Genomic DNA, 23,602 nt, shown 5'->3' with positions numbered 1-23,602 from the left:
GGAGCTTGGGGGCCTAAACACCATGTTCAGCCGGGAAATGGGGTTCAGAAAAACATTCAGAAATATAAATATGTCCTGTGATGCAGTTTCATTCACGAATCAATCAAACACAAAATGTTAAATTGAAGCTGCAGGTTCTGAAAGTACTTTTGTAAGTAGGTGAAATGAAATTCAGAAATATTAAAATGTCATGGACACGTGACCACATACAAATTACATTTGGAATTCCATTTCATTATAAATATTTTACAACTGTATTCCAAATAATCAAATACTGTAACTACTGTAAATAGATAATAGTATGTAACAATTAATACTATCAACTATCCCGACAACAAATTGTTCCATAAGAAAATTCTGCAGGCTTTCCATTCCATATTATTAATGATCGTCCAATAATGACAGACACCGAACAAAATGTGTTTCCTTTGAAAACCAAGTAATGCTCTCCTATATGAAATGAATAGAGAGTGGCACTATTGGAACTGATTGTCTGTGTGCAATGCCAAGTAACTGATGTAGTTTGGAACATTCTCTTTTACTTCATTTCTTTGCATGTTAAACTACTGAAAGCTGATGCATTGAAATTAACATATGAGGACGCCGTATGAGGACAAAGACTTGAAAAGTTCAGGTGGGTAGAGTTACGCAGAAAGCATTCTATAATGCCGGTGAATTTACTGTGCCTCGTAAAGTTAAAAGCTTTTCCAAAATGTCAAATACAACCTTTTAGTGACAATAGGCATACAAAAATCGTAAAACAATGCCTGTTCTTTGTACGAAGAGCAACCTTTTCAAACTGTTATTTCAGCTTCAAGAGGAATTGTGCAAATATGTTATTTAGAGGGAATAATTGACACAAGAAATGTACAATTATTAACTATCAACACATGTAATTTTCCTTCAAAAGTACTAGCCTACTATATGGTTCTACAGGTCTACATTTATTTTATATATGATTATTTTCCATTAGCTGGTAAACACAAGTCTCTGAAATGGTCGCTTGAGGTCTCTCGTCCTTATCCCAGTCCGCTCATAGAATTACAGCCTACATGTGTCTGTGAAGTGTATGAAGGAAGCAAATGGCTCTACAGATGTAGGATCTTAATTTGATCAGTCTTTTGTTGATAGGAATTTTTCTGCCCAGCAGGAAATGAAAACGTGTAGTGTATTTGAGTTTCAAAAAGGCTTATAAAGTTTGTAATTTCCAATTACAGTCTTTATTTGCTCTAACAACAAACGTATCAACCCCTACAAAAATGGCCATTAATTATAATCCTCATAATAATTCACATTTCTGTTTGTTGCAGGATAATTTTCCTGCTGTAGCAAACTGGCTCAAATTAAGATCCTTCATATGCTTTATCCCTGTATTCCTTCAGAGTTGCCCAAGAGCGTTTGAATACCCCTTCTGCCATGTCCTTTTCTCAACCCAAATCATACTTTGCAAACAGCTGCTAAAAGCTGAGGTGAAAGGGGTAGTTGATAAACAAAAACTCAAAAGAAAAGTGTGGGAGAGGATACTCTCCCTGAAGAAGTTATTGATGGGCTACACACATCCCCTCTGAGTAGTAGAGCACCAGCTATTATTATTGGCTATTCAAAAAAATACCACAGAAGGCCTACATCGCATTACATGGTAAAAACTGCAGTACTTTGAAAAGTGGACCATTTCATTTTTCTTGCCACTGTTTTTAGCACTATCTTTCTGTGTTCACCGCACACTCTTAATGGAAATTAACGACGTGTAATCTACGAGGCACGTGGGTTAAGGATAATTACACATAGGTCCATTATCATGCTCTCAAGGCCAAGCATGAGGGCTTTCTTCTGTTGTTCTTCATTCTGCTTTTTCTGTCCAATATTGGAGTCTTAAGAACGAGATGCATTTTTGGGCTTCGTGGACTATTTAATTAATTAATTAATTACTTTCTCCCTGTACACTACTTTATAATGGGTTTAGATGATTTGACCTACTAGTATGGACAGGAATGCACCAAGACCAAGAAAAACTTTGATCAGGTCATTGATCAGGTCACATGGCAAGGAAAACTCCTAAACATAATTAATCAGGAATATGTGAGTGAGGTTGTTTCATGAAATAGCTACAGGCTTTACTACCAGTTCGTATTTTTAATACAGACACTCCTGACCTGCAAACCCATATTTAATTTCAGAATTGGTCAAAATTAGGTTAGAGTCAGGGTTAAGGGTTTGGTTAAGGTTAGGGATGAAGTACGTTTTGGATTTTGATTAGTCGTTGTGCAGGTCAGTTTCCTTTGTGTCTCCCCTTTGGTCAAGTGTGGCTTCTACGTGATGCGATACTATTTTCACCCTGAGTTTGCCGTGGCGCTGTGAGGATTGAGGAACAGTTCTACCGTAGAGGATGCATCTCTTGCTGTTTATGTCTCTCTCTCTCTTAGCTTGTTAGCTTGTTATCTATCTAATGCTAACAACATGAAGCACTGTTGAGAAAACACGATTCATGTTCAGAACAAATGTTCCAAGCTTGCCACATAATCGCATTTTATTGACTGCCCCAAGACTGTAACTAACAAACGTTATTCCCGCATTTGATAATCTGATCGTTTTTGTAGCTAGATAGCATAACGTTACTGGCTTGACAAATTCACAGCAAGCAACAGGTGAGTAACGTTGTTGTTAGAAAATTAATTCCGCTGGCTCTGTAACGGCCTATGACTCAAAATGAAATAATGTTTAGCTTCCCCAACACAAGCGAGCAAGTTCTGACTGTTTCGTTAACGTTAGTTTGTATGTAACGTTTCGCCCAACGGGTAGGATTAAATGCAAAGAAATAGAATGAATTGAACGGGTTTACCCATTCAAATAAATAATTCGTCCGTTCTAGTCATTATATTTATAACTATGCATTTCAAAACGTTTTTAATCAAACACGAGATGTTTTAGGTTTGGTTATAGTGAAACACGTAAATTCGGGTCATTATTTTGACAGTTCGTTTTGGGAAAATTATATATTTTGTTATTGCAGGAGTAAACCTAGCTCTTTCTACCCCTAGTGGTTCAACTCTACCATTGAAATCGTGATGTAGAGGCATCTCAAGGTCGGGGTTCGGCATGAAATTACTACACACCTTCTACTGACGCGTTCAACACAACTGGGGACTCGGAAAAAAACGAGGTCATGAAGACAGACTTCAGGTTGGAAAGTCGAGTTGGATCAAAACGATTTTCCCAGTCTGAGTTCTTTTTTGGGCTAGTGAATGACTAGCTACAGATTGTATGCTAGATAATGTGATATAACCAAATATTTTTGGTGACCATTACTGGGTGGCAGGTAGCCTAGCGTGTTAGAATGTTGGGCCAGTAACCAAAAGGTTCCTAGTTTGAATCTCCTCACTGACAATGTGATACATTTGTCGATGTGTCCTTGAGCAAATCTCAACACCCTAATTGCTCCAAAGTCGCCATTGATAATGGCAAACCCTGGCTGTGACCCCACTCCAAGGGTGTCTCAAGGAGAGTTGGGATATGCAAAAACACATTTCCAATTCACACCTGTATAATACACACTTGTACATGTGAATTTGGATAAATATAAGCACCCACCAAATTATTATTATAAATAAATGGCCGCTATAGCTTAAAAAAAACTGCGATAACTCAAAGATATTAAATCTATGTTTTGCACCATGCAAGGAGGTTCCTCGCCATCTTAGCTGCTGCACATCTAGAGCATTTCCCAGCATCTTTGCAGGAACTAGGGTGTAGTCATTTCTATGCGTCACAGCCATGTGTAGAAGTAAATGTCTGCTCGTCACAATGCGACCAAAATAAATATCTACACACATACAAGAGACATATCTCACCCAATAAAAAACCTGGATTTAATATCTTTCTGAATTGTCTATGTTTTTTGTAGAACCACCTGCAATTGGAAATGGACATTTCTAAGACACTTCATTCTCGATTCGGTGAAAAAATATTGCCAAGAACAGGTTAGTTATAAAAATCTATGGCGGTGGTTTGTATGGGGCTTTCCTGTAACAGCCAATAATGGACACCACAAATCTTTGGTTATATCACATTATCAGGCATACAATCTGTAGCTAGTGAACAACATTACACCTGGGGTGCGGTCAGTATGACAGAACGATATTCAAAGTTTAATTAAACAGAAACGGTTTTATACAGAAGGACCAGGATTTTAGCAATTTCAAATGACCACATCTTGCCACATCCACCAAATGGGAGCAAATGTACTTCAAAGGCTGTTAAAAAACGGTGCACGCTGTTTGGGGGAAATGTGTCATTCAGTACTACAAACTGTCACGAAACGTAGCGTTAAATCGAACTAAGGGCAGCCCAGGGGTGTATTCATTAGTCGGACACTATTGCAAAACATTTTGCACCAAAACAAGATGATTTGCAATGGAAACCTATTATATTCTAGAAATGACCTGTGTGATATGACAATGCTGATAAGCTGTTGCACTTTCAAATGAATTGTGTATTGATTTAATTGTTTTGTATTACCTCTTTAACTAGTTGCCATACAGAGAGATTTGTGATGTAGCTACCAGTTGGTGGGAGTTGGCAACAGTCAAACAATGGAAGATGATTCCCCGACTCTGAAACCCAGGCACATCCAGAACCAGAATGTGGTCCATCGACTGGAGCGGCGGCGGATCTTCTCTGGCCGGGCTGCAGCCCACTGGTACCGCGGGCGCTGCTTCCACCAGAACCTTTTCCCAAACTTCACTGTGGTAAATGTAGAGAAGCCTCCTTGCTTCCTACGCAAGTTCTCCCCAGATGGACGCTGCTTCATAGCCTTCTCCTCTGACCAGACCTCCCTGGAGATCTATGAGTACCAGGGCTGCCATGCAGCGGAGGATCTGCTGCTGGGGCAGGATGGGGAGACCCTGGCCAACGGCAATGACCAGCGCTCCCTCAACATCCGCGGCCGCCTCTTTGAGCGCTTCTTTTCCCTCCTGCATGTCACTAACGTGGCCTCCAATGGAGAGCACCTGAACCGAGAGTGCAGCCTGTTCACAGATGACTGTCGCTATGTGATCGTGGGCTCAGCGGTCTACGTGCCCGAGGAGCCCTCTCCACACTTCTTTGAGGTGTACCGCAACAACGAGTCTGTTACTCCCAACCCCCGCTCTCCTCTGGAGGACTACTCACTGCACGTTATTGACCTGCACACTGGCCGGCTTTGTGACACCAGGTCCTTTAAGTGTGACAAGATCATCCTCTCGCACAACCAGGGACTCTACCTCTACCGTAACATACTGGCTGTTCTTTCTGTTCAGCAGCAGACAATCCATGTCTTTCAGGTGTATAATCTCAGCCTGCCTCATCCTCTGTACCCTATGCTTACCTGGTAGTGAGATTACAACGTTAAACCATCTTGATTGAATGTTTTTCTGAAATTAAATGAATGTTTTTATAGTTCTGATGTCATCCTGTAGGTGACATCAGAGGGGTTGTTTCTGGACGTGCGGACCATCGGTCGTTTCTGCTACGAGGACGACCTCCTGACTCTGTCTGCGGTGTACACTGAGGCCCGGGCCGAGGGCCAGCCAGGCTTCTCCCGCCTCTACAAGGAAAAGACCATCAACTCCCTGAAGCACAGACTACTAGTCTACCTGTGGAGACGGGCTGAGCAGGACGGCAGCGCCACCGCCAAGCGACGCTTCTTCCAGTTCTTTGACCAGCTGAGACAGCTGAGGATGTGGAAGATGCAGCTGCTGGATGAGCACCACCTCTTCATTAAATACACCAGCGAGGATGTGGTCACCCTGCGAGTCACTGACCCCTCCCAGGTACACCTAATTAAGGATCTCTAGTGGTAATTTGCAACCAAATTATTTTTGGCAGGGGATAACAGGGCTAGGCAGGGGATAAGAGCTAGGGGGATAACAGAGCTAGGCAGGGGATAACAGAGCTAGCCAGGGGATAACAGAGCTAGCCAGGGGATAACAGAGCTAGCCAGGGGATAACAGAGCTAGCCAGGGGATAACAGAGCTAGCCAGGGGATAACAGAGCTAGCCAGGGGATAACAGAGCTAGCCAGGGGGGCCTGTCCCACCTGTATAATGGTAGTGCTTTACACTGTTTCCTCTATCTGGAAATCTACTGTCTTGCAATTGATTGAATTAGTTCTTCTATATCCTACATAAGGGGACTGTTGATTAGTAACAAAATCAAATGTTATTTTTATTTTACCTTTATTTTACTAGGCAAGTCAATTAAGAACAAATTCTTATTTTCAATGACGGCCTAGGAACAGTGGGTTAACTGCCTGTTCAGGGGCAGAATGACAGATTTGTACCTTGTCAGCTCGGGGGTTTGAACTTGCAACCGGAAGGTTGCAAATGTTATTTGTCACATGCCTAATACAACTGGTGTAGACTTTACTGTGGAAGGCTTGCTTTACGAGTCCTTCCCAACGATTCAGAAGGGGAAAAAACGAACACAAGAAGAGTAAAATAAAAACACAAGAATGGAGCTATATACAGGAAGTACCAGTACCATATTAATAGGCAGAAGTACAAGGTATTTGAGGTAGATATGTACATGAAGGCAGGGTAAAGTGACTAGGCATCAGGATAGATGAGTAAAATAAAGAACAGCAGAGCAGCAGCAAATTATGTGTGTGATGTGTGTGTTGTCGGTATGCGTTTGTGTTATGTCAATGTAGTGTGTGAATGAGTGTGTTCATGGTGTCTGTGTATATATAGTCAAGTGAGTGTGTATATATCGTCTAGTGAGTGTGTATATAGTGTGTGTATATAGTATAATGAGTGTGTATATATAGTCTAGTGAGTGTGTATATATAGTCTAGTGAGTGTGTATATACAGTGGGGCAAAAAAGTATTTAGTCAGCCACCAATTGTGCAAGTTCTCCCACTTAAAAAGATGAGAGGAGGCCTGTAATTTTCATCATAGGTACACTTCAACTATGACAGACAACATGTGAAAAAAATCCAGAAAATCACATTGTAGGATTTTTAATGAATTTATTTGCAAGTTATGGTGGAAAATAAGTATTTGGTCAATAACAAAAGTTTATCTCAATACTTTGTTATATAGCCTTTGTATAGAAGTTACAGGTCTGTGAGAGCCAGAAATCTTGCTTGCTTGTAGGTGACCAAATACTTATTTTCCTGTGTTTCAAGTCAAAGTAAAACGGTTGGAGACTCAAAAACCACCGCATCACCCAAGCGTTCTTCTCTTTAGCCCTATGCATCCAGGTGAGTGGGGCATGGTCACTGATGAGGGTGAAGTGGCGCCCCAGCAGGTAGTATTTCAGGCTTTCTATAGCCCACTTTACTGCCAGCGCCTCTTTCTCAACGACTGCGTAGTTGGTTTCCCAAGGTTCCAGCTTCCTGCTTAAAAACAGGATGGGGTGTTCCACCCCTTCTACCTCTTGAGATAGCACTGCTCCCACGCCGACCTCTGAGGCATCCGTCTGAACTACAAACTCTTTCTCAAAGTCTGGTACCACCAGCACTGGATTACAGCAGAGAGTCTCCTGTAATGTCCTAAATGCTTGGGTGGCCCTTTCATCCCATTTGACCATGTTTGGCCCTCTGGCGCTAGTCATGTCGGTGAGTGGGGCGGCCTCTGTGGCATAACTTGGGATGAACTTCCAATAGTAACCGGTCAGCCCTAGGAAGGCTCAAACCTGCTTCTTATTTACTGGTTTCGGCCATTCTCTAATTGCCTCCACCTTCTTACGTTGGGGTTTGATTAACCCTCTTCCCACGGTGTATCCCAGATACTCTGTTTCCTCTAACCCCACATAACACTTGGCAGGGTTCGCCATAAGCCCTGCTTTTCTAAGGGCGTCTAACACCGACTGTACCCGGGGTAAGTGTTATTCCCAATCTGGGCTGTAGATCCCCACGTCATCTAAATAAGCTGCGACGTATGCTTGGTGCGGTTTTAGGACCTTGTTCATGAGCCGTTGAAAGGTGGCTGGGGCCCCGTGTAAGCCAAATGGCATGACGGTGTATTGAAACAAACCGTCAGGGGTTTCAAAGGCTGTCTTTTATTTGGCCCTGGGGGTCAGAGGAATTTGCCAGTACCCTTTTGTCAGGTCTAGGGTCGTAATGTACCGAGCTTTACCAATTTTCTCCAGTAGTTCATCTACTCGGGGCATGGGGTAGGCATCAAACTTGGAGATTTCATTTACCTTCCGAAAGTCGTTACAGAACCGCAAAGACCCATCGGGCTTGGAGACCATCACAATTGGGCTAGACCTCTCACTATGTGACTCCTCGATCACTCCAGCTGTCAACATTTTCTCTGTCTCTGCTCTAATCGCGGCCTGTCGAGCCTCGGGTACCCGATATGGCCTCATGCTCACTTTTCTCCCTGGTAGGGAAACAATATCATGAGCCGTAACCTCAGTTAGGCCGGGTACCTCAAACACATCTCTGTTTTTCTCGATCAGGGTCTTTACTTCCTGTACTTGTGCTGGGGACAGAGTAGGTGAAATAGTTACTTCGGCTGTCTCCTGAGTGTGTGTGGGGTATGTGACCATTAGTGTTTCTCTCTCCATGCTTTTAACAGGTTTATGTGATCGATCTGTTCCTGGGGCCGTCGACCTGGCTGTCGGATCCGATAATTAACGTCTCCTATTCTCTCCAGTACTTCATATGGTCCTTTCCATGTGGCTAGTAGTTTGTACTCTACCGTGGGGATCAGCACTAACACCTTATCTTAAAATTCCCTCGGTAGCCTGCCGGTTATAATTGTGCCGCTGGTGCTCTTGTGCTTGGCTCATGTGCTCTCTGACGATGGGCATGACTGTGGTTATCCTGTCTTGCATTGCCGTGACGTGCTCTATGACACTAGTATACGGGTGGATTGGTGTTCCCAGGTTTCCCAGGTGATGTCTAAGATTCCCCGGGGGTGCCTCCCATATACCAGCTCAAAGGGAGAAAACCCCAGCGAGGCTTGAGGAACCTCTATAATGGTAAACATCAGATATGGCAACATGCAATCCCAGTTTTTCCCATCCTTATCGATTACCTTCCTGAGCATTGACTTCAGGGTCCTGTTGAATCTCCGAACCAGCCCGTCCGTCTGAGGATGGTAAACCGATGTCCTCAACTGTTTCACCTACCACAATTTACAAAGGTCCGCCATAAGGCGGGACATAAAGGGGGTCCCCTGGTCAGTAAGGATCTCCTTTGGAACCCCTACCCTGGTGAACAAGAGCACTAATTCCGGGGCGATATTTTTGGAAGCCATCGTCCGAAGGGGAATGGCTTCTGGGTAGCGAGTGGCATAATCTAGAATGACCAGAATGTATTGGTGCCCTCTGGCAGATTTGGGTAGTGGGCCCACTATATCCATTGCTATCCTCTCAAATGGCGTTTCGATTATGGGGAGTGGCATTAACTGGCTTCTAACAGCTGGTCGGGGAGCTGTTAACTGGCACTCCGGGCACTCACCACAATGCCGAGCCACTTCAGCCTGAATTCCTGGCCAGTAAAACCTCCTTACAATCCGGTCTCGGGTTTTATCGATACCAAGATGTCCACCCAGAATGTGCCCATGTGCTAGATCCAGTACTGTCCTCCGGTACCGGGTGGGGACCAACCACATCAACCCCTATTTTTGATACTCTGTATACCAAACCCTTATTCATAATGAAGTGGGGAAAACTATTAGGCATCATCCCATCATTTATGGGAGTACCATCTACGACCTGCACTGGTCTGTCCCGAAATTAGTCAAGGACTCTGCTAGGTCTGCTGGCTCTAGATCGTCGTCCTCTGGATTCAGATAGACCCCAGCCCCACTAGTACCGGGCTGTTCGTTATCAACGAGGTTTGCCACTTCATCCTCATCCTCCCCTACTAGCACCTGTGAGGTTGGCCCCTGGGAGACCTCTTTTCTAGGCTTTGGTTGAAGACCCCATGCTTCTTCCTGCTTGGTCAGGGTTGTTGGCTTCTCAAATATGCCATTATTTTGGCCTAACTTTGCAAAGTTAGGAAAGTATCTACCCAATATTACATCCTATGGCATCTTTGGGACAACGCCGACCTCATAATCCAGCAGACCGTCCTTTGTTTGTATGCTCACTAAGGCTGTGGGGTACAGACGGGTATCCCCATGAATGCATGTAACACTGATATCCTGTCTTGTATCCAGTTTATAAGTTGGCACTAGGTTTGCAACGTCCAGGGTTAGCATGCTGCCGGAATCCAGCAGTGCTTCAACCTCTTTCCCTTCAACCTTCACCCTGCACATATGTTTGTTTCTTGATCTTTCAAGTACAGTGGTTACAACAGGACATGCATACCATATATCATCATCTTTTTCACAGAGGTTACATTGCATTGGCTCTTCTTTAATAGGGCAGTAGGCTGCAATATGTCCTGGTTGATTACAATTTTAACAGATAATAGGGGTTCGGGGGGGGAGACCCCCGGTCCCGGTTTCCGTTTTTTTCCTTAGTGTCTCGGGCTGATTCTGATTCTCTCCTCATAGCCCCACGCTGCTCTCTTCCCCCTCCACCTGTTGGGACAGTCTTACCCTGTCCGCTGGTTCACCCAGGCCTGGGGAATGGGAATCTTTCCTCCTGTGCCTGCTCAGCTGTTCATGCCGTACAATACCGTTCAACCAGGCCCACGAAAGTCCCTCGTTCTGGCCAACCCATCGTCGCAGTTCTTGGGGTAGACCTCGCTGAAACTGGTTGAGTACGATGGTCTCGACGATCTCGGTGGAGGAACGGGTCTCCGGTCGCAACCATTTCAATGCCAGGTGAATCAAGTCGAACATCTGTGTTTGGGGAGGTTGTCCAGGTCGGTCGGACCACGAGTGGAAGCGGTGTGCCCTTACGGGGTCACTCCCAGTCTAGTCAGAATCTCTCCCTTTAGTTTATCGTAATCCTGTGCATCTTTCAACTCCAGGTTGAAATACTCTTTTTGAGCGTCCCCTGCCAGGTATGGTGCCAGAAACCCTGCCCATTCTTCTTTCGGCCACTTCTCCCTCTCTGCCGTCCTTTCGAAGGTGGTAAGATATGCTTCCACATCATCCTGTGCTGTCATTTTTTGAAGAAAATTGTTGGCCCGCCTCTGGGTATTTGCAGCTGGTAATTGAGCCCCAATTTGGCCCATTAGCCCTTCTCTTAACTCCCGGGTGTTTCTCTCTTGCTCTTCTCTGAGCAGCTGGTTGGTGTGGGGCTGGACCTGTAACGTGTCCTGGTACATTCGCATTACATCCTGATGAGCTATTTTTTTTTTTAGCTCTAGTTGCCTCTTGTTGGGTGGCCTCTGCTTGTAACAGGGCCTCTATGGCTCCCTACATACTCATTTTCCTGAGAAACTGTCCTAACCAAACAAAGCCACACAAAAAACATGACTCCCCTTTGGAGTGCTAACTGAACTTGTTTTTCTTCTTTTACCTAACCAGCGGTATGGTTAGTCCATTGCCCACATTCTCCACCACGTGTGGCAAACCTCTTCAAGGTTATGAGTGTTTGTCACAAATTAGGTGGGAAACTGTCACCAATTCACCCCAGAATGTAAGTTCTTTCGAACAGGACAGTATCTGTATGTTTGTTTCTCCGTCCTGGTCCACCCAGGCAGTAGGCAAGGTCAAGGATAGCAGGGTTCGGTACACAAATCGGGTTCTTGGTAGGTCCAGGTCCAAACGCCAACAGGTAAGTCCAAAACAGTCCAGCTCATTCACGGTAAATCCAGCCAATATCTATTGTCTCTTTCTCTACGGTTCATAGATCCTTCCAGCCCTCTCTCTCTTCCTGGTTTTTCTTGACCCTTTATCTGTGGGTCGGCTCCACCTTCTGAGGATTCCCCTTGCTTCTGGGACTTGTAGTTTTGGCAGTCGGCCATTTTGTGATCTGTAGTTCTGATCGGGGTGGCCATTTTAGTGATCGGGCAGAGCCTGTTTATTAGTTCTGCTCTCTCATATCTGCCATTTATCACTCGACCCCCTTCTTTGCCACAGCTAGCTAGCAACTTACCTTGGCTTACTGCATTCGCGTAGCAGGCAGTCTCCTTGTGGAGTGCAACGAGAGAGAGGAAGGTCGTTATTGCGTTGGACTAGTTAATTGTAAGGTTGCAAGATTAGATCCCCCGAGCCGACAAGGTGAAAATCCTTTGTTCTGTCCCTGAACGAGGCAGTTAACCCACCCTTCCTAGGATGTCATTGAAAATAAGAATGTGTTCTTAACTGACTTGCCTAGTTAAATAAAGGTATAAAAAATATATATTTAAAAAATTTGGCAAATCGGCGCCCAAAAATACTAATTTCCGATTGTTATGAAAACTTGAAATCGGCCATTCCGATTAATCGGTCGACCTCTAATATATAGTGTGTATATATAGTCTAGTGAGTGTGTATATATAGTCTAGTGAGTGTGTATATATACACTGCTCAAAAAAATAAAGGGAACACTTAAACAACACAATGTAACTCCAAGTCAATCACACTTCTGTGAAATCAAACTGTCCACTTAGGAAGCAACACTGATTGACAATAAATTTCACATGCTGCTGTGCAAATGGAATAGACAACAGGTGGAAATTATAGGCAATTAGCAAGACACCCCCAATAAAGGAGTGGTTCTGCAGGTGGTGACCACAGACCACTTCTCAGTTCCTATGCTTCCTGGCTGATGTTTTGGTCACTTTTGAATGCTGGCAATGCGTTCACTTTAGTGGTAGCATGAGACAGAGTCTACAACCCACACAAGTGGCTCAGGTAGTACAGCTCATCCAGGATGGCACATCAATGCGAGCTGTGGCAAGAAGGTTTGCTGTGTCTGACAGCGTAGTGTCCAGAGCATGGAGGCGCTACCAGGAGACAGGCCAGTACATCAGGAGATGTGGAGGAGGCCGTAGGAGGGCAACAACCCAGCAGCAGGACCGCTACCTCCGCCTTTGTGCAAGGAGGAGCAGGAGGAGCACTGCCAGAGCCCTGCAAAATGACCTCCAGCAGGCCACAAATGTGCATGTGTCTGCTCATACGGTCAGAAACAGACTCCATGAGGGTGGTATGAGGGCCCGACGTCCCCAGGTGGGGGTTGTGCTTACAGCCCAACACCGTGCAGGACATTTGGCATTTGCCAGAGAACACCAAGATTGGCAAATTCGCCACTGGCACCCTATGCTCTTCACAGATGAGAGCAGGTTCACACTGAGCACATGTGACAGTCTGGAGACGCCGTGGAGAACGTTCTGCTGCCTACAACATCCTCCAGCATGACCGGTTTGGCGGTGGGTCAGTCATGGTGTGGGGTGGCATTTCTTTGGGGGGCCGCACAGCCCTCCATGTGCTCGCCAGAGGTAGCCTGACTGCCATTAGGTACAGAGATGAGATCCTCAGACCCCTTGTGAGACCATATGCTGGTGCGGTTGGCCCTGGGTTCCTCCTAATGCAAGACAATGCTAGACCTCATGTGGCTGGAGTGTGTCAGCAGTTCCTGCAAGAGGAAGGCATTGATGCTATGGACTGGCCCGCCCGTTCCCCAGACCTGAATCCAATTGAGCACATCTGGGATATCATGTCTCGCTCCATCCGCCAACTCCTGGACAGTCTGTGGTGCAACGTGGCGTTAGCAACGTGGCGTTAATGCTTTAGTCCAGGTCTGGGAGGAGATCCCTCAGAAGACCATCCTCCACCTCATCAGGAGTATGCCCAGGCGTTGTAGGGAGGTAATACAGGCACGTGGAGGCCACACACACTACTGAGCCTCATTTTGACTTGTTTTAAGGACATTACATCAAAGTTGGATCAGCCTGTAGTGTGGTTTTCCACTTTAATTTTCAGTGTGACTCCAAATCCAGACCTCCATGGGTTGATAAATTTGATTTCCATTGATAATTTTTGTGTGATTTTGTTGTCAGCACATTCAACTATGTAAAGAAAAAAGTATTTAATAAGAATATTTCATTCATTCAGATCTAGGATGTGTTATTTTAGTGTTCCCTCTATTTTTTTTGAGCAGTGTAGTTTAGTCTAGTGAGTGTGTATACAGTGGGGCAAAAAAGTATTTAGTCAGCCACCAATAGTGCAAGTTCTCCCACTTAAAAAAATGAGAGAGGCCTGTAATTTTCGTCATAGGTACCAATCAACTATGACAGACAAAATGAGAATTTTTTTCTCCAGAAAATCACATTATAGGATTTTTAATGAATTTATTTGCAAATTATGGTGGAAAATAAGTATTTGGCCAATAACAAAAGTTTATCTCAATACTTGCAATGACAGAGGTCAAACATTTTCTGTAAGTCTTCACAAGGTTTTCACACACTGTTGCTGGTATTTTGGTCCATTCCTCCATGCAGATCTCCTCTAGAGCAGTGATGTTTTGGGGCTGTTGCTGGGCAACACAGACTTTCAACTCCCTCCAAAGATTTTCTATGGGGTTGAGATCTGAAGACTGGCTAGGCCACTCCAGGACCTTGAAATGCTTCTTACGAAGCCACTCCTTCGTTGCCCGGGCGGTGTGTTTGGGATCATTGTCATGCTGAAAGACCTAGCCAAGTTTCATCTTCAATGCCCTTGCTGATGGAAGGAGGTTTTCACTCAAAATCTCACGATACATGGCCCCATTCATTCTTTCCTTTACACGGATCAGTCGTCCTGGTCCCTTTGCTGAAAAACATCCCCAAAGCATGATGTTTCCACCCCCATGCTTCACAGTAGGTATGGTGTTCTTTGGATGCAACTCAGCATTCTTTGTCCTCCAAACACGACGAGTTGAGTTTTTACCAAAAAGTTATATTTTGGTTTCATCTGACCATATGACATTCTCCCAATATTCTTCTGGATCATCCAAATGCTCTCTAGCAAACTTCAGACGGGCCTGGACATGTACTGGCTTAAGCAGGGGACACGTCTGGCACTGCAGGATTTGAGTCCCTGGCGGCGTAGTGTGTTACTGATGGTAGGCTTTGTTACTTTGGTCCCAGCTCTCTGCAGGTCATTCACTAGGTCCCCCTGTGTGGTTCTGGGATTTTTGCTCACTGTTCTTGTGATCATTTTGACCCCACGGGGTGAGATCTTGCGTGGAGCCCCAGATCGAGGGAGATTATCAGTGGTCTTGTATGTCTTCCATTTCCTAATAATTGCTCCCACAGTTGATTTCTTCAAACCAAGCTGCTTACCTATTGCAGATTCAGTCTTCCCAGCATGGTGCAGGTCTACAATTTTGTTTCTGGTGTCCTTTGACAGCTCTTTGGTCTTGGCCATAGTGGAATTTGGAGTGTGACTGTTTGATGTTGTGGACAGATGTATTTTATACTGATAACAAGTTCAAACAGGTGCTATTAATACAGCTAACGAGTGGAGGACAGAGGAGCCACTTAAAGAAGTCTGTGAGAGCCAGAAATCTTGCTTGTTTGTAGGTGACCAAATACTTATTTTCCACCATAATTTGCAAATAAATAAATAAAAATTCCAAACAATGTGATTTTCTAGATTTTTTTTCTCATTTTGTCTGTCATAGTTGAAGTGTACCTATGATGAAAATTACAGGCCTCTCTCATCTTTTTAAGTGGGAGAACTTGCACAATTGGTGGCTGACTAAATACTTTTTTGCCCCACTGTATATAGTGTGTATATATATTCTAGTGAGTGTGTATGTAGTGTGTATATATAGTCTAGTGAGTGTGTATACAGTGGGGAGAACAAGTATTTGACACACTGCCGATTTTGCAGGTTTTCCTACTTACAAAGCATGTAGAGGTCTGTAATTTTTATCATAGGTACACTTCAACTGTGAGAGTTGGAATCTAAAACAAAAATCCAGAAAATCACATTGTTTGATTTTTAAGTAATTTGCATTTTAGTGTGTATACATAGTCTAGTGGGTGTGTATGTATTGTGTATATATAGTCTAGTGAGTGTGTATAGTGTGTATATATAGTCTAGTGAGTGTGTATATAGTGTGTGTGTATGTATAGTCTAGTGCGTGCGTATATATAGTCTAGTGAGTGTGTATGTAGTGTGTATATATAGTCTAGTGAGTGTGTGTATATATATATGGTTTAGTGAGTGTGTATGTAGTGTGTATATATAGTCTAGTGAGTGTGTATATATAGTCTAGTGAGTGTTTTTATAGTCTAGTGAGTGTGTTTTTATAGTCTAGTGAGTGTGTTTTTATAGTCTAGTGAGTGTGTTTTTATAGTCTAGTGAGTGTGTATAGTGTGTTTTTATAGTCTAGTGAGTGTGTATATATATATAGTCTAGTGAGTGTGTATATAGTGTGTGTGTATGTATAGTCTAGTGAGTGTATATATATATAGTCTAGTGAGTGTGTTTTTATAGTCTAGTGAGTGTGTTTTTATAGTCTAGTGAGTGTGTATATATAGTCTAGTGAGCGTGTTTTTATAGTCTAGTGAGTGTGTTTTTATAGTCTAGTGAGTGTGTTTTTATAGTCTAGTGAGTGTGTTTTTATAGTCTAGTGAGTGTGTATATATAGTCTAGTGAGCGTGTTTTTATAGTCTAGTGAGTGTGTTTTTATAGTCTAGTGAGTGTGTTTTTATAGTCTAGTGAGTGTGCGTAGGGTCAGTGCAAGATAGTCAGTGCAGATAGTTCAGGTACCATTAATTGATTATTTAGCCACCTGGCTGTTGTAGGCAGAACACGTCAGAATAGGATTCTATTCTATTCTACTACTCAGACGGTACTCTACATAGACCAGTGCAGCATAACCAATCAGAGCTGCACTAGGCCTATATGCAAATAGACCATTGCCATATATGGATCTGTGCCATTTACTTTGATCTGGACTGTCTTTACAGCTGTGGTCGTGAGTAGATGCGCTTGTTTTGAGATCAAAGTGACAGCTGCATGTAGCCACGTGTGCACATTTTGTTCATATCCTTTGCTAGTTAGTGAGTTATTAGCTCAGTTACTAGTTATTAGATCATTTGTTGTCAGCAATAGGAGGGTGATTGCTTCCTACAAGAGCACGAAATGTGTGTACATTTCTAGACATCTTTGAAAAGTGAGTCAGGTAAAGAGCTTTTTTTTATGTGTTAAAGGGGCAGTGTTGTATTTTGAGACAGGCTTGAATAAGCTAAGTAGGCAGAGGGGAGCATAATGTGTCTGATTCTCTGTAATAATGGTATGGGGATAATAATACATTTTATTTTGTAAAGTGGTGTCTTGCAAACAACACCATTTTCAGTCACCTCCTTGTCTAAAGGACAAGTGGATAAGCAGGTTAATGTCAAGCCCTGCATGTTTTTTTCACAAGTCTCATGGAATGTAGTCCTACTCATTGATAGAACAGCTATTTCCATGTTAAAATGTAATGGGATGCATTTCCTCCATTGTTTTTTATGGTAGGCCACTATGGTAGGCCTACATGATGATCAAATTGCCACAGTATCCTACTTGGCCACTTATAAAACTGTAACTTAAAGCGGGTACAGCCTGTGTTCACAGTAAAACTGTAACTTAAAGCGGGTACAGCCTGTGTTCACAGTAAACTGTAACTTAAAGCGGGTACAGCCTGTGTTCACAATAAAACTGTAACTTAAAGTGGGTACAGCCTGTGTTCACAGTAAAACTGTAACTTAAAGCGGGCACAGCCTGTTCACAGTAAAACTGTAACTTAAAGCGGGCACAGCCTGTGTTCAAAGTAAACGTGAATCTTCAAAACACTCAAATGTGCGCTCGGTGAACATTGCTTGACACTCTCTACCCAGTCCACAACAGCCCCGTCGATGTGGGCGTACTCTCCCCTCTTTCTCCTATAGTCCACAATCAGCTCCTTGGTCTTACTCACGTTTAGGGAGAGGTTGTTTTCCTGGCATCACACTGCTAAGTTTCTGACCTCCTCCCTGTAGGCTAACTCCTCGTTGTCGGTGATCAGTCCCTGAGGGGGCCACCCTGTTGAGGGTCAGAGTGGCGGAGGTGTTGTCTGCCTACCCTCACCACCTGGTGCCGGCCCGTCTGGAAATCAAGGGAGCCTCATTTATCAATCATGGGTAGGCACAAATCTGTGCGTAAACCATTTGTGGGATCATTTCCATGCAAAGTGTGAGATTTATCAATATGAACGTTGGCATGAGTGTGTGTAAATTTACATACAGCCTTGACCATGCGCACGCACAGTGCCAAGTGGTGGAAAAGGAACTGCTTGTCAAGTGTAGAGTGGGGAAAATATGTGTGAAATTGTGAGTAATCATTAAATAATTTTCCAATTTCATTGTATTCCCTTTATGAATTCATGCAACATATCTTGACATGCCATTGACATCGGGGCGGCAGGGTAGCCTAGTGGTTAGAGTGTTGGACTAGTAACTGAAAGGTTGCAAGTTCAAATCCCGAGCTGACAAGGTACAAATCTGTCGTTCTGCCCCTGAACAGGCAGTTAACCCACTGTTCCTAGGCCGTCATTGAAAATAAGAATTTGTTCTTAACTGACTTGCCTAGTTAAATAAAGGTTAAAAAAACCCGCCAATTTGACCACATCAGTGCATTTGTTAGGATAATCCATATAAAGTATAGGTAATTTGTTAGGATAATCCATATAAAGTATAGGTAATTTGTTAGGATAATCCATATAAAGTATAGGTCATTTGTTAGGATAATCCATATAAAGTATAGGTCATTTGTTAGGATAATCCATTTAAAGTATAGGTCATTTTTTAGGATAATCCATATAAAGTATAGGTCATTTGTTAGGATAATCCATATAAAGTATAGGTCATTTGTAAATTAGAGGTACTGTAGGACTACGTGTGAAAGTGAAACCATTGTTGATATACTATAAAATACTGAGATAAGCCACAACTGAGCTAGCCAAATAAAACCTTTTGGTTGTACTCAATCTCTGACACTAGCACCTCCTGTTTCAGTCTGTATTTAATGGTACGGGTTAAAGGGATGATTTTGACCAGACATACACTGAACAAGAATATAAAGGCAACATGTAAAGTGTTGCATGAGCTGAAATAAAAGATCCCAGAAATGTTTCATATGTGCAAAAAGCTTACTTCTCTCAAATGTTCTGCACAAATTTGTTTACATCTCTGTTAGTAATCCGTCCACCTGACAGGTGTGGCATAACAAGAAGCTGATTAAACAGCATGATCATTACACAGGTGCACCTTGTGCTGGGGACAATAAAAGGCCACTTTAAAATGTGCAGTTTTGCTCATCACCCTGACAGCTGTTGAGACTGAGGAGTATTTCTGTCTGTAATAAAGCCATTTTGTGGGGAAAAACTCATTCTGATTGGCTGGGCCGGGCTCCCCCGTGGCTGGGCGGGGCTCCCAAGTGGGTTGGCCTATGCCCTGGGACCTTATTAATCAATATTGTGTAGAAGCTATTCTAAGACTTCACATGACTGGATAGGGTTGCAGCTGTGGTTGGCCTATGCCCACCCACAGCTGCAACCTATCCAGTCATGTGAAGTCTTAGAATAGCTTCTATACAATATTGATTAATAAGGTCCCAGGATCCAGTTGCAGAGGGAGTGGTTCAGTCCCAGAGCTTGGATGGGACTATGGTGTTGAATGCTGAGCTGTAGTCTATGAACAGCATTCTCACATAGTTATTTCCCCTCTTGTCCAGGTGGGAGAGGGGCAGTTTGAAGTGCAATTGAGATTGCATCATCTGTGGGTCTGTTGGGGCGGTATGCAAATTGGAGTGGTTCTAGGGTGTCTGGGATGATGATGTTGATGTGTGTCATGACCAGCTTTTCAAAGCAATTCATAATCACAGATGTGAGTACTACAGGGCGATGGTAATTTAGGAAGGTTACCTTGGAGTACTTGGGGAACTGGGACAATGGTGGTCAGTTTGAAACATGTTGGGATTGCAGACGGGGACAAGGAGAGATTGAAAATGTCTCTGTGAAGGCACTTGCCGGCTGGTCTGCGCATGCTTTGTGAACGCACCCTGGTATTCCGTCTGTGATTGTTAATCTGTTTAAGCGTTTTGCTCACATTGGCCATGGAGAGCTGGTTGACATAGTTATCCGGACAAACCTGGGCTTGCACGCAAGGCAATGTTATATTCCTCGAAGCGAGCATAAAAGGCATTTGGCTCGTTTGGGAGTTCTGCATCACTGGGCAACTCATGGCTGGGTATCCCTTTGTAATCCTCTATCTGCAAGCCCTGCCACATACGACGAGCGTCTGAGCCGGGTTAATAGGATTCCACCTTCCTCCTATACTGTAGGTCGGGGCTCATGCTCAGTCTCTATTGCGTAGAAAACTTATTCTGATTTGAAATATTGATTCTGTCTCCGAGTGCAGCTATATTTCAATAATGATTTCTTGCTAATGCGAAAGTGCATATCCTTTTAATTCCTATCTGCCTGCTCTTCTCTCAGCCCTCATTCTTTGTGGTGTACAACATGGTGTCGACAGAGGTGTTGGCGGTCTTTGAGAACACTTCTGACAAACTTCTGGAGCTGTTTGAGAACTTCTGTGACCTGTTTCGGAACGCTTCGCTCCACAGCGAAGCTGTTCAGTTCCCCTGCTCAGCCTCCAGCAACAACTTTGCACGGCAGGTTCAGAGAAGGTATTGTTGGTCGGGGAGGGAGGCTTACCAGAGGGCTAACATGAAAATAACTCCATACTGTGTGGCACAATCCAAAGGCTAGTAAATTGAACCGATTTAGAGGAATTAGCATCTAAAAAGTATTCCTTCGAATTGTTCTGCTAAGTGACTATGAAATTACACCTTTTTTTGTTCCACTGACAATGTGAATTCCTACTGTTTATCCCTCCTGGTCAGGTTCAAAGACACCATAGTTAATGCAAAGTATGGCGGTCACACTGAGGCGGTGAGGAGGCTGCTGGGACAGCTGCCCATTAGTGCTCAGTCCTACAGCAGCAGCCCCTACCTGGATCTTTCCCTGTTCAGCTACGATGACAAGTGGGTATCTGTGATGGAGCGGCCCAAAACATGTGGAGACCACCCCATCCGGTAACATTGGCAAGATAAGGCTGATTTCTAAAAAGTGTTTGTCTGTCAAATAAACATTTGTGTGTTGTGCCCTGGTAGATATTACATTTAATCAATCAATTCTACCCTAAAACGGTCAATTAATAGAACAGGTGTTTATTTGCTTGTGTGTGTGTGTTGAAGATATCAGTCATTCAGAGCGAGATAGAGATTCTCTTGGATTCCACCGGAGCAGACTGGCAAAATGAGTGAATGCATAATTCCACTTTTTTGACCAGGCGTGTATTAAAGACGAGCATTCATTGTTATTATTAGCTAAACTGTGAAACGATGCCCAGACATTATAAGAGGCCGGGCACTTAATGTTTAATGGAAGTTTTATGGTAAACTCTCTTGTTATTGGAAGTATTACATTTGTTTGGAAATGTAAACTACAATAACTCATACATTATATGACAACTTTTGGTATGCCTGTGTGTTCTTAGATACAGACTTTTTTTTTTTAGATACTGCGAGATTCTGGCAATTAAACCCTTCTACTTATACAGAGTTGGATGAACTCGTGGATACCCTTTTTGTCTCTGCGTGCAGTATGAAGAAAGTTGGGTAGTTTCGCTAGCCAATGCTAACTAGCATTAGCGCAATGACTGGAAGTTTAAAGGTACACTAGCATATGCAAAAATATGAAAAATATCTACGAACTAAGATATCTTGCTTGTTACTGAAAAAAAACAAATCTACTGTGTTGACTGCATTTTTGGGATTCTCCAATGCATAATCTAGCATACCTGTAGACTTTGTCATTGCGCTAATGCTAGTTAGCATTGGCTCGCAAGACTATCTCTCACTTAATTTAGACTGCACGCAGAGACATAAAAATGGTTTTCACTATTTCATCTGACTGGGTAAGTATAGAAATCTCATTGTATCCCTTGCATTTGAAAAAGCTTAGACTGTGTTTTTCTTATTAACTCTGTAGATTTTATGCTCGGGACTCTGGATTGCTGAAGTTCAAGATCCAGGCAGGCCTGCTGGGCCGGCCCATTAACCATGCCGTCCGGCGGCTGGTGGCCTTCACATTCCACCCCTTTGAGCCGTTCGCCATCTCAGTACAGAGGACCAACGCTGAGTATGTGGTGAATTTCCATATGCGGCACGTCTGCGTATGAGAGGAAAGCAGTGGACTAGACAGCGGCCATTCTGCCTTTTTCTCTCCCCCTAGTGTGAGGAACAAAATAAGACTGGACTGTGGGAGGATCCAGTTGAAGTTGAAATGGGGAGCTTGGGGATTCCTTTCAAGACCAAATATGTTTTGGCTTCCTCTCAAAATCTGCTTTTCCATATCACCACATACCTTTGTTTTTGGTCAAATTTTATTCTTACACATGTATTTTTATTTTGTGTTTTATTTCAATAAGTGATTTAATCATTGATTGTGATTCTTTAAGGTTATTATGAATATTTTGCTACAGTAAAAGCTATTTTTCATAATATGCTTTGCGGAGTGGACCTAGTTATTAGCCTGATTGCCCCCTTGTAGCTCAGGGGCCTCATTTATATAACCGTTCTACACTAAATATCTGCGTGCGGCATTTCTGAAAAGGTTGCGCACGTACAAAAATATATGTATGTTTCCAGTTAGCTTTGGGACAACATTGTGAGACACAGTCTTTATATTGGTTGCACTCCCTGAGTTGTGCATCGTTCTGGTGGGTGGTGACGGAAAATAACCCTAACACAATTTAGCTGGCTTCACCAAAACATTACGTTTCCTGTAAAAGAAAACCATATGTATAGTCTCTAGAATCTACTTACCAGAAGTAAAGTGAAATGTGTCACTCGCTATCAAATAAACATCTGAATCAAACTTTTGTTCAAACCACACCATATTCCTGCTGTGTAAACAGTGTTAGATTTTGTGGTAGGAAGTCTCGCATGAAGATCTAATGGCAGCCCGCTGTCTAATTTCGCAGGAATATGGTGCGGTTTGGACAAAATTTGGATCCTGATGTTTATTTGACACAATTCACTTTAGTAAAGTTCCTGGAGCTGGGTTCTCCAACCTATTCTAACATGAGAGCTACTTAAAAAAAGGAACTTATTTTTTTTAACATGTCATGAGTTACTCTTTTTTTTTTTATAGCATTCAAATAAGCACATCTTCTCTTCTCCTCTCCCCTGCAACTCTTCCCAGGTCCTTAGTGTACAAGAGAAAGTAGTGCATGTTATTTTGTCAATATACCTGGTAAAATAATGGTTAATAAACAACTGAGTGGGGCCCTATAAAATAATATTTTTTCCCTCAAATTCTGTTTTATATTTTCCCAAGTTGTTTTCTGAGTTTTATTTTTCCTGGTTTTAGATTGTTTTAATGTACTCTCAAAATTTCAATTGTTTATAGAGAAACAACGAAATTTGATGTTCTGAGTCAATGTCAATGATTAAATCACATCTGAAGACCATTTTTTTAAGGTCTGGAAGTAATTCTACTTTAATTGTGCATCTGGCCCTTTAATTGCGCATCTAGCAAATGAGGAGTGTGCTGGTCTGGAAATGGTTCTGTACTGCTGCTGCTCATTTCATGGCAAAGTTAGCAAATAACACATACAAATGATATACATACTCGTGATATACTTCTGCCAGGTAAGCCTATTCTGCGGATAACATTTAATTGACGGTTTTGGGGAAAGTATTAATGTCAACCC

At 43.1% G+C, this 23,602-nt stretch overlaps 1 protein-coding gene across 4 annotated transcripts; it reads left to right on the top strand.

The window, feature by feature from the left end:
• The first annotated feature begins 2,369 nt into the window (after window positions 1-2,369).
• On the top strand, window positions 2,370-23,359 carry det1 (DET1 partner of COP1 E3 ubiquitin ligase). 4 transcript variants are annotated; one of them, XM_042301459.1, is made up of 8 exons: window positions 2,370-2,645; window positions 3,039-3,180; window positions 3,902-3,977; window positions 4,528-5,318; window positions 5,454-5,807; window positions 20,320-20,510; window positions 20,727-20,918; window positions 21,877-23,359. In XM_042301459.1, the coding sequence occupies exons 4-8, from the start codon at window positions 4,590-4,592 to the stop codon at window positions 22,064-22,066; spliced, it is 1,656 nt and encodes a 551-aa protein (XP_042157393.1). In that variant the 5' UTR covers window positions 2,370-2,645; window positions 3,039-3,180; window positions 3,902-3,977; window positions 4,528-4,589; the 3' UTR covers window positions 22,067-23,359. The 4 variants fall into 4 exon arrangements, with proteins under 4 accessions (XP_042157393.1, XP_024234981.1, XP_024234983.1 ...); XM_024379213.2 differs by lacking the exon at window positions 3,902-3,977; XM_024379215.2 differs by lacking the exons at window positions 3,039-3,180; window positions 3,902-3,977.
• The last annotated feature ends 243 nt before the right edge of the window (window positions 23,360-23,602 follow it).

This window comes from Oncorhynchus tshawytscha, linkage group LG19 (assembly GCF_018296145.1).
Source record: "Oncorhynchus tshawytscha isolate Ot180627B linkage group LG19, Otsh_v2.0, whole genome shotgun sequence".
Lineage (NCBI taxonomy): Eukaryota > Metazoa > Chordata > Actinopteri > Salmoniformes > Salmonidae > Oncorhynchus > Oncorhynchus tshawytscha.
This window is presented reverse-complemented; position numbering and strand designations above follow the sequence as displayed.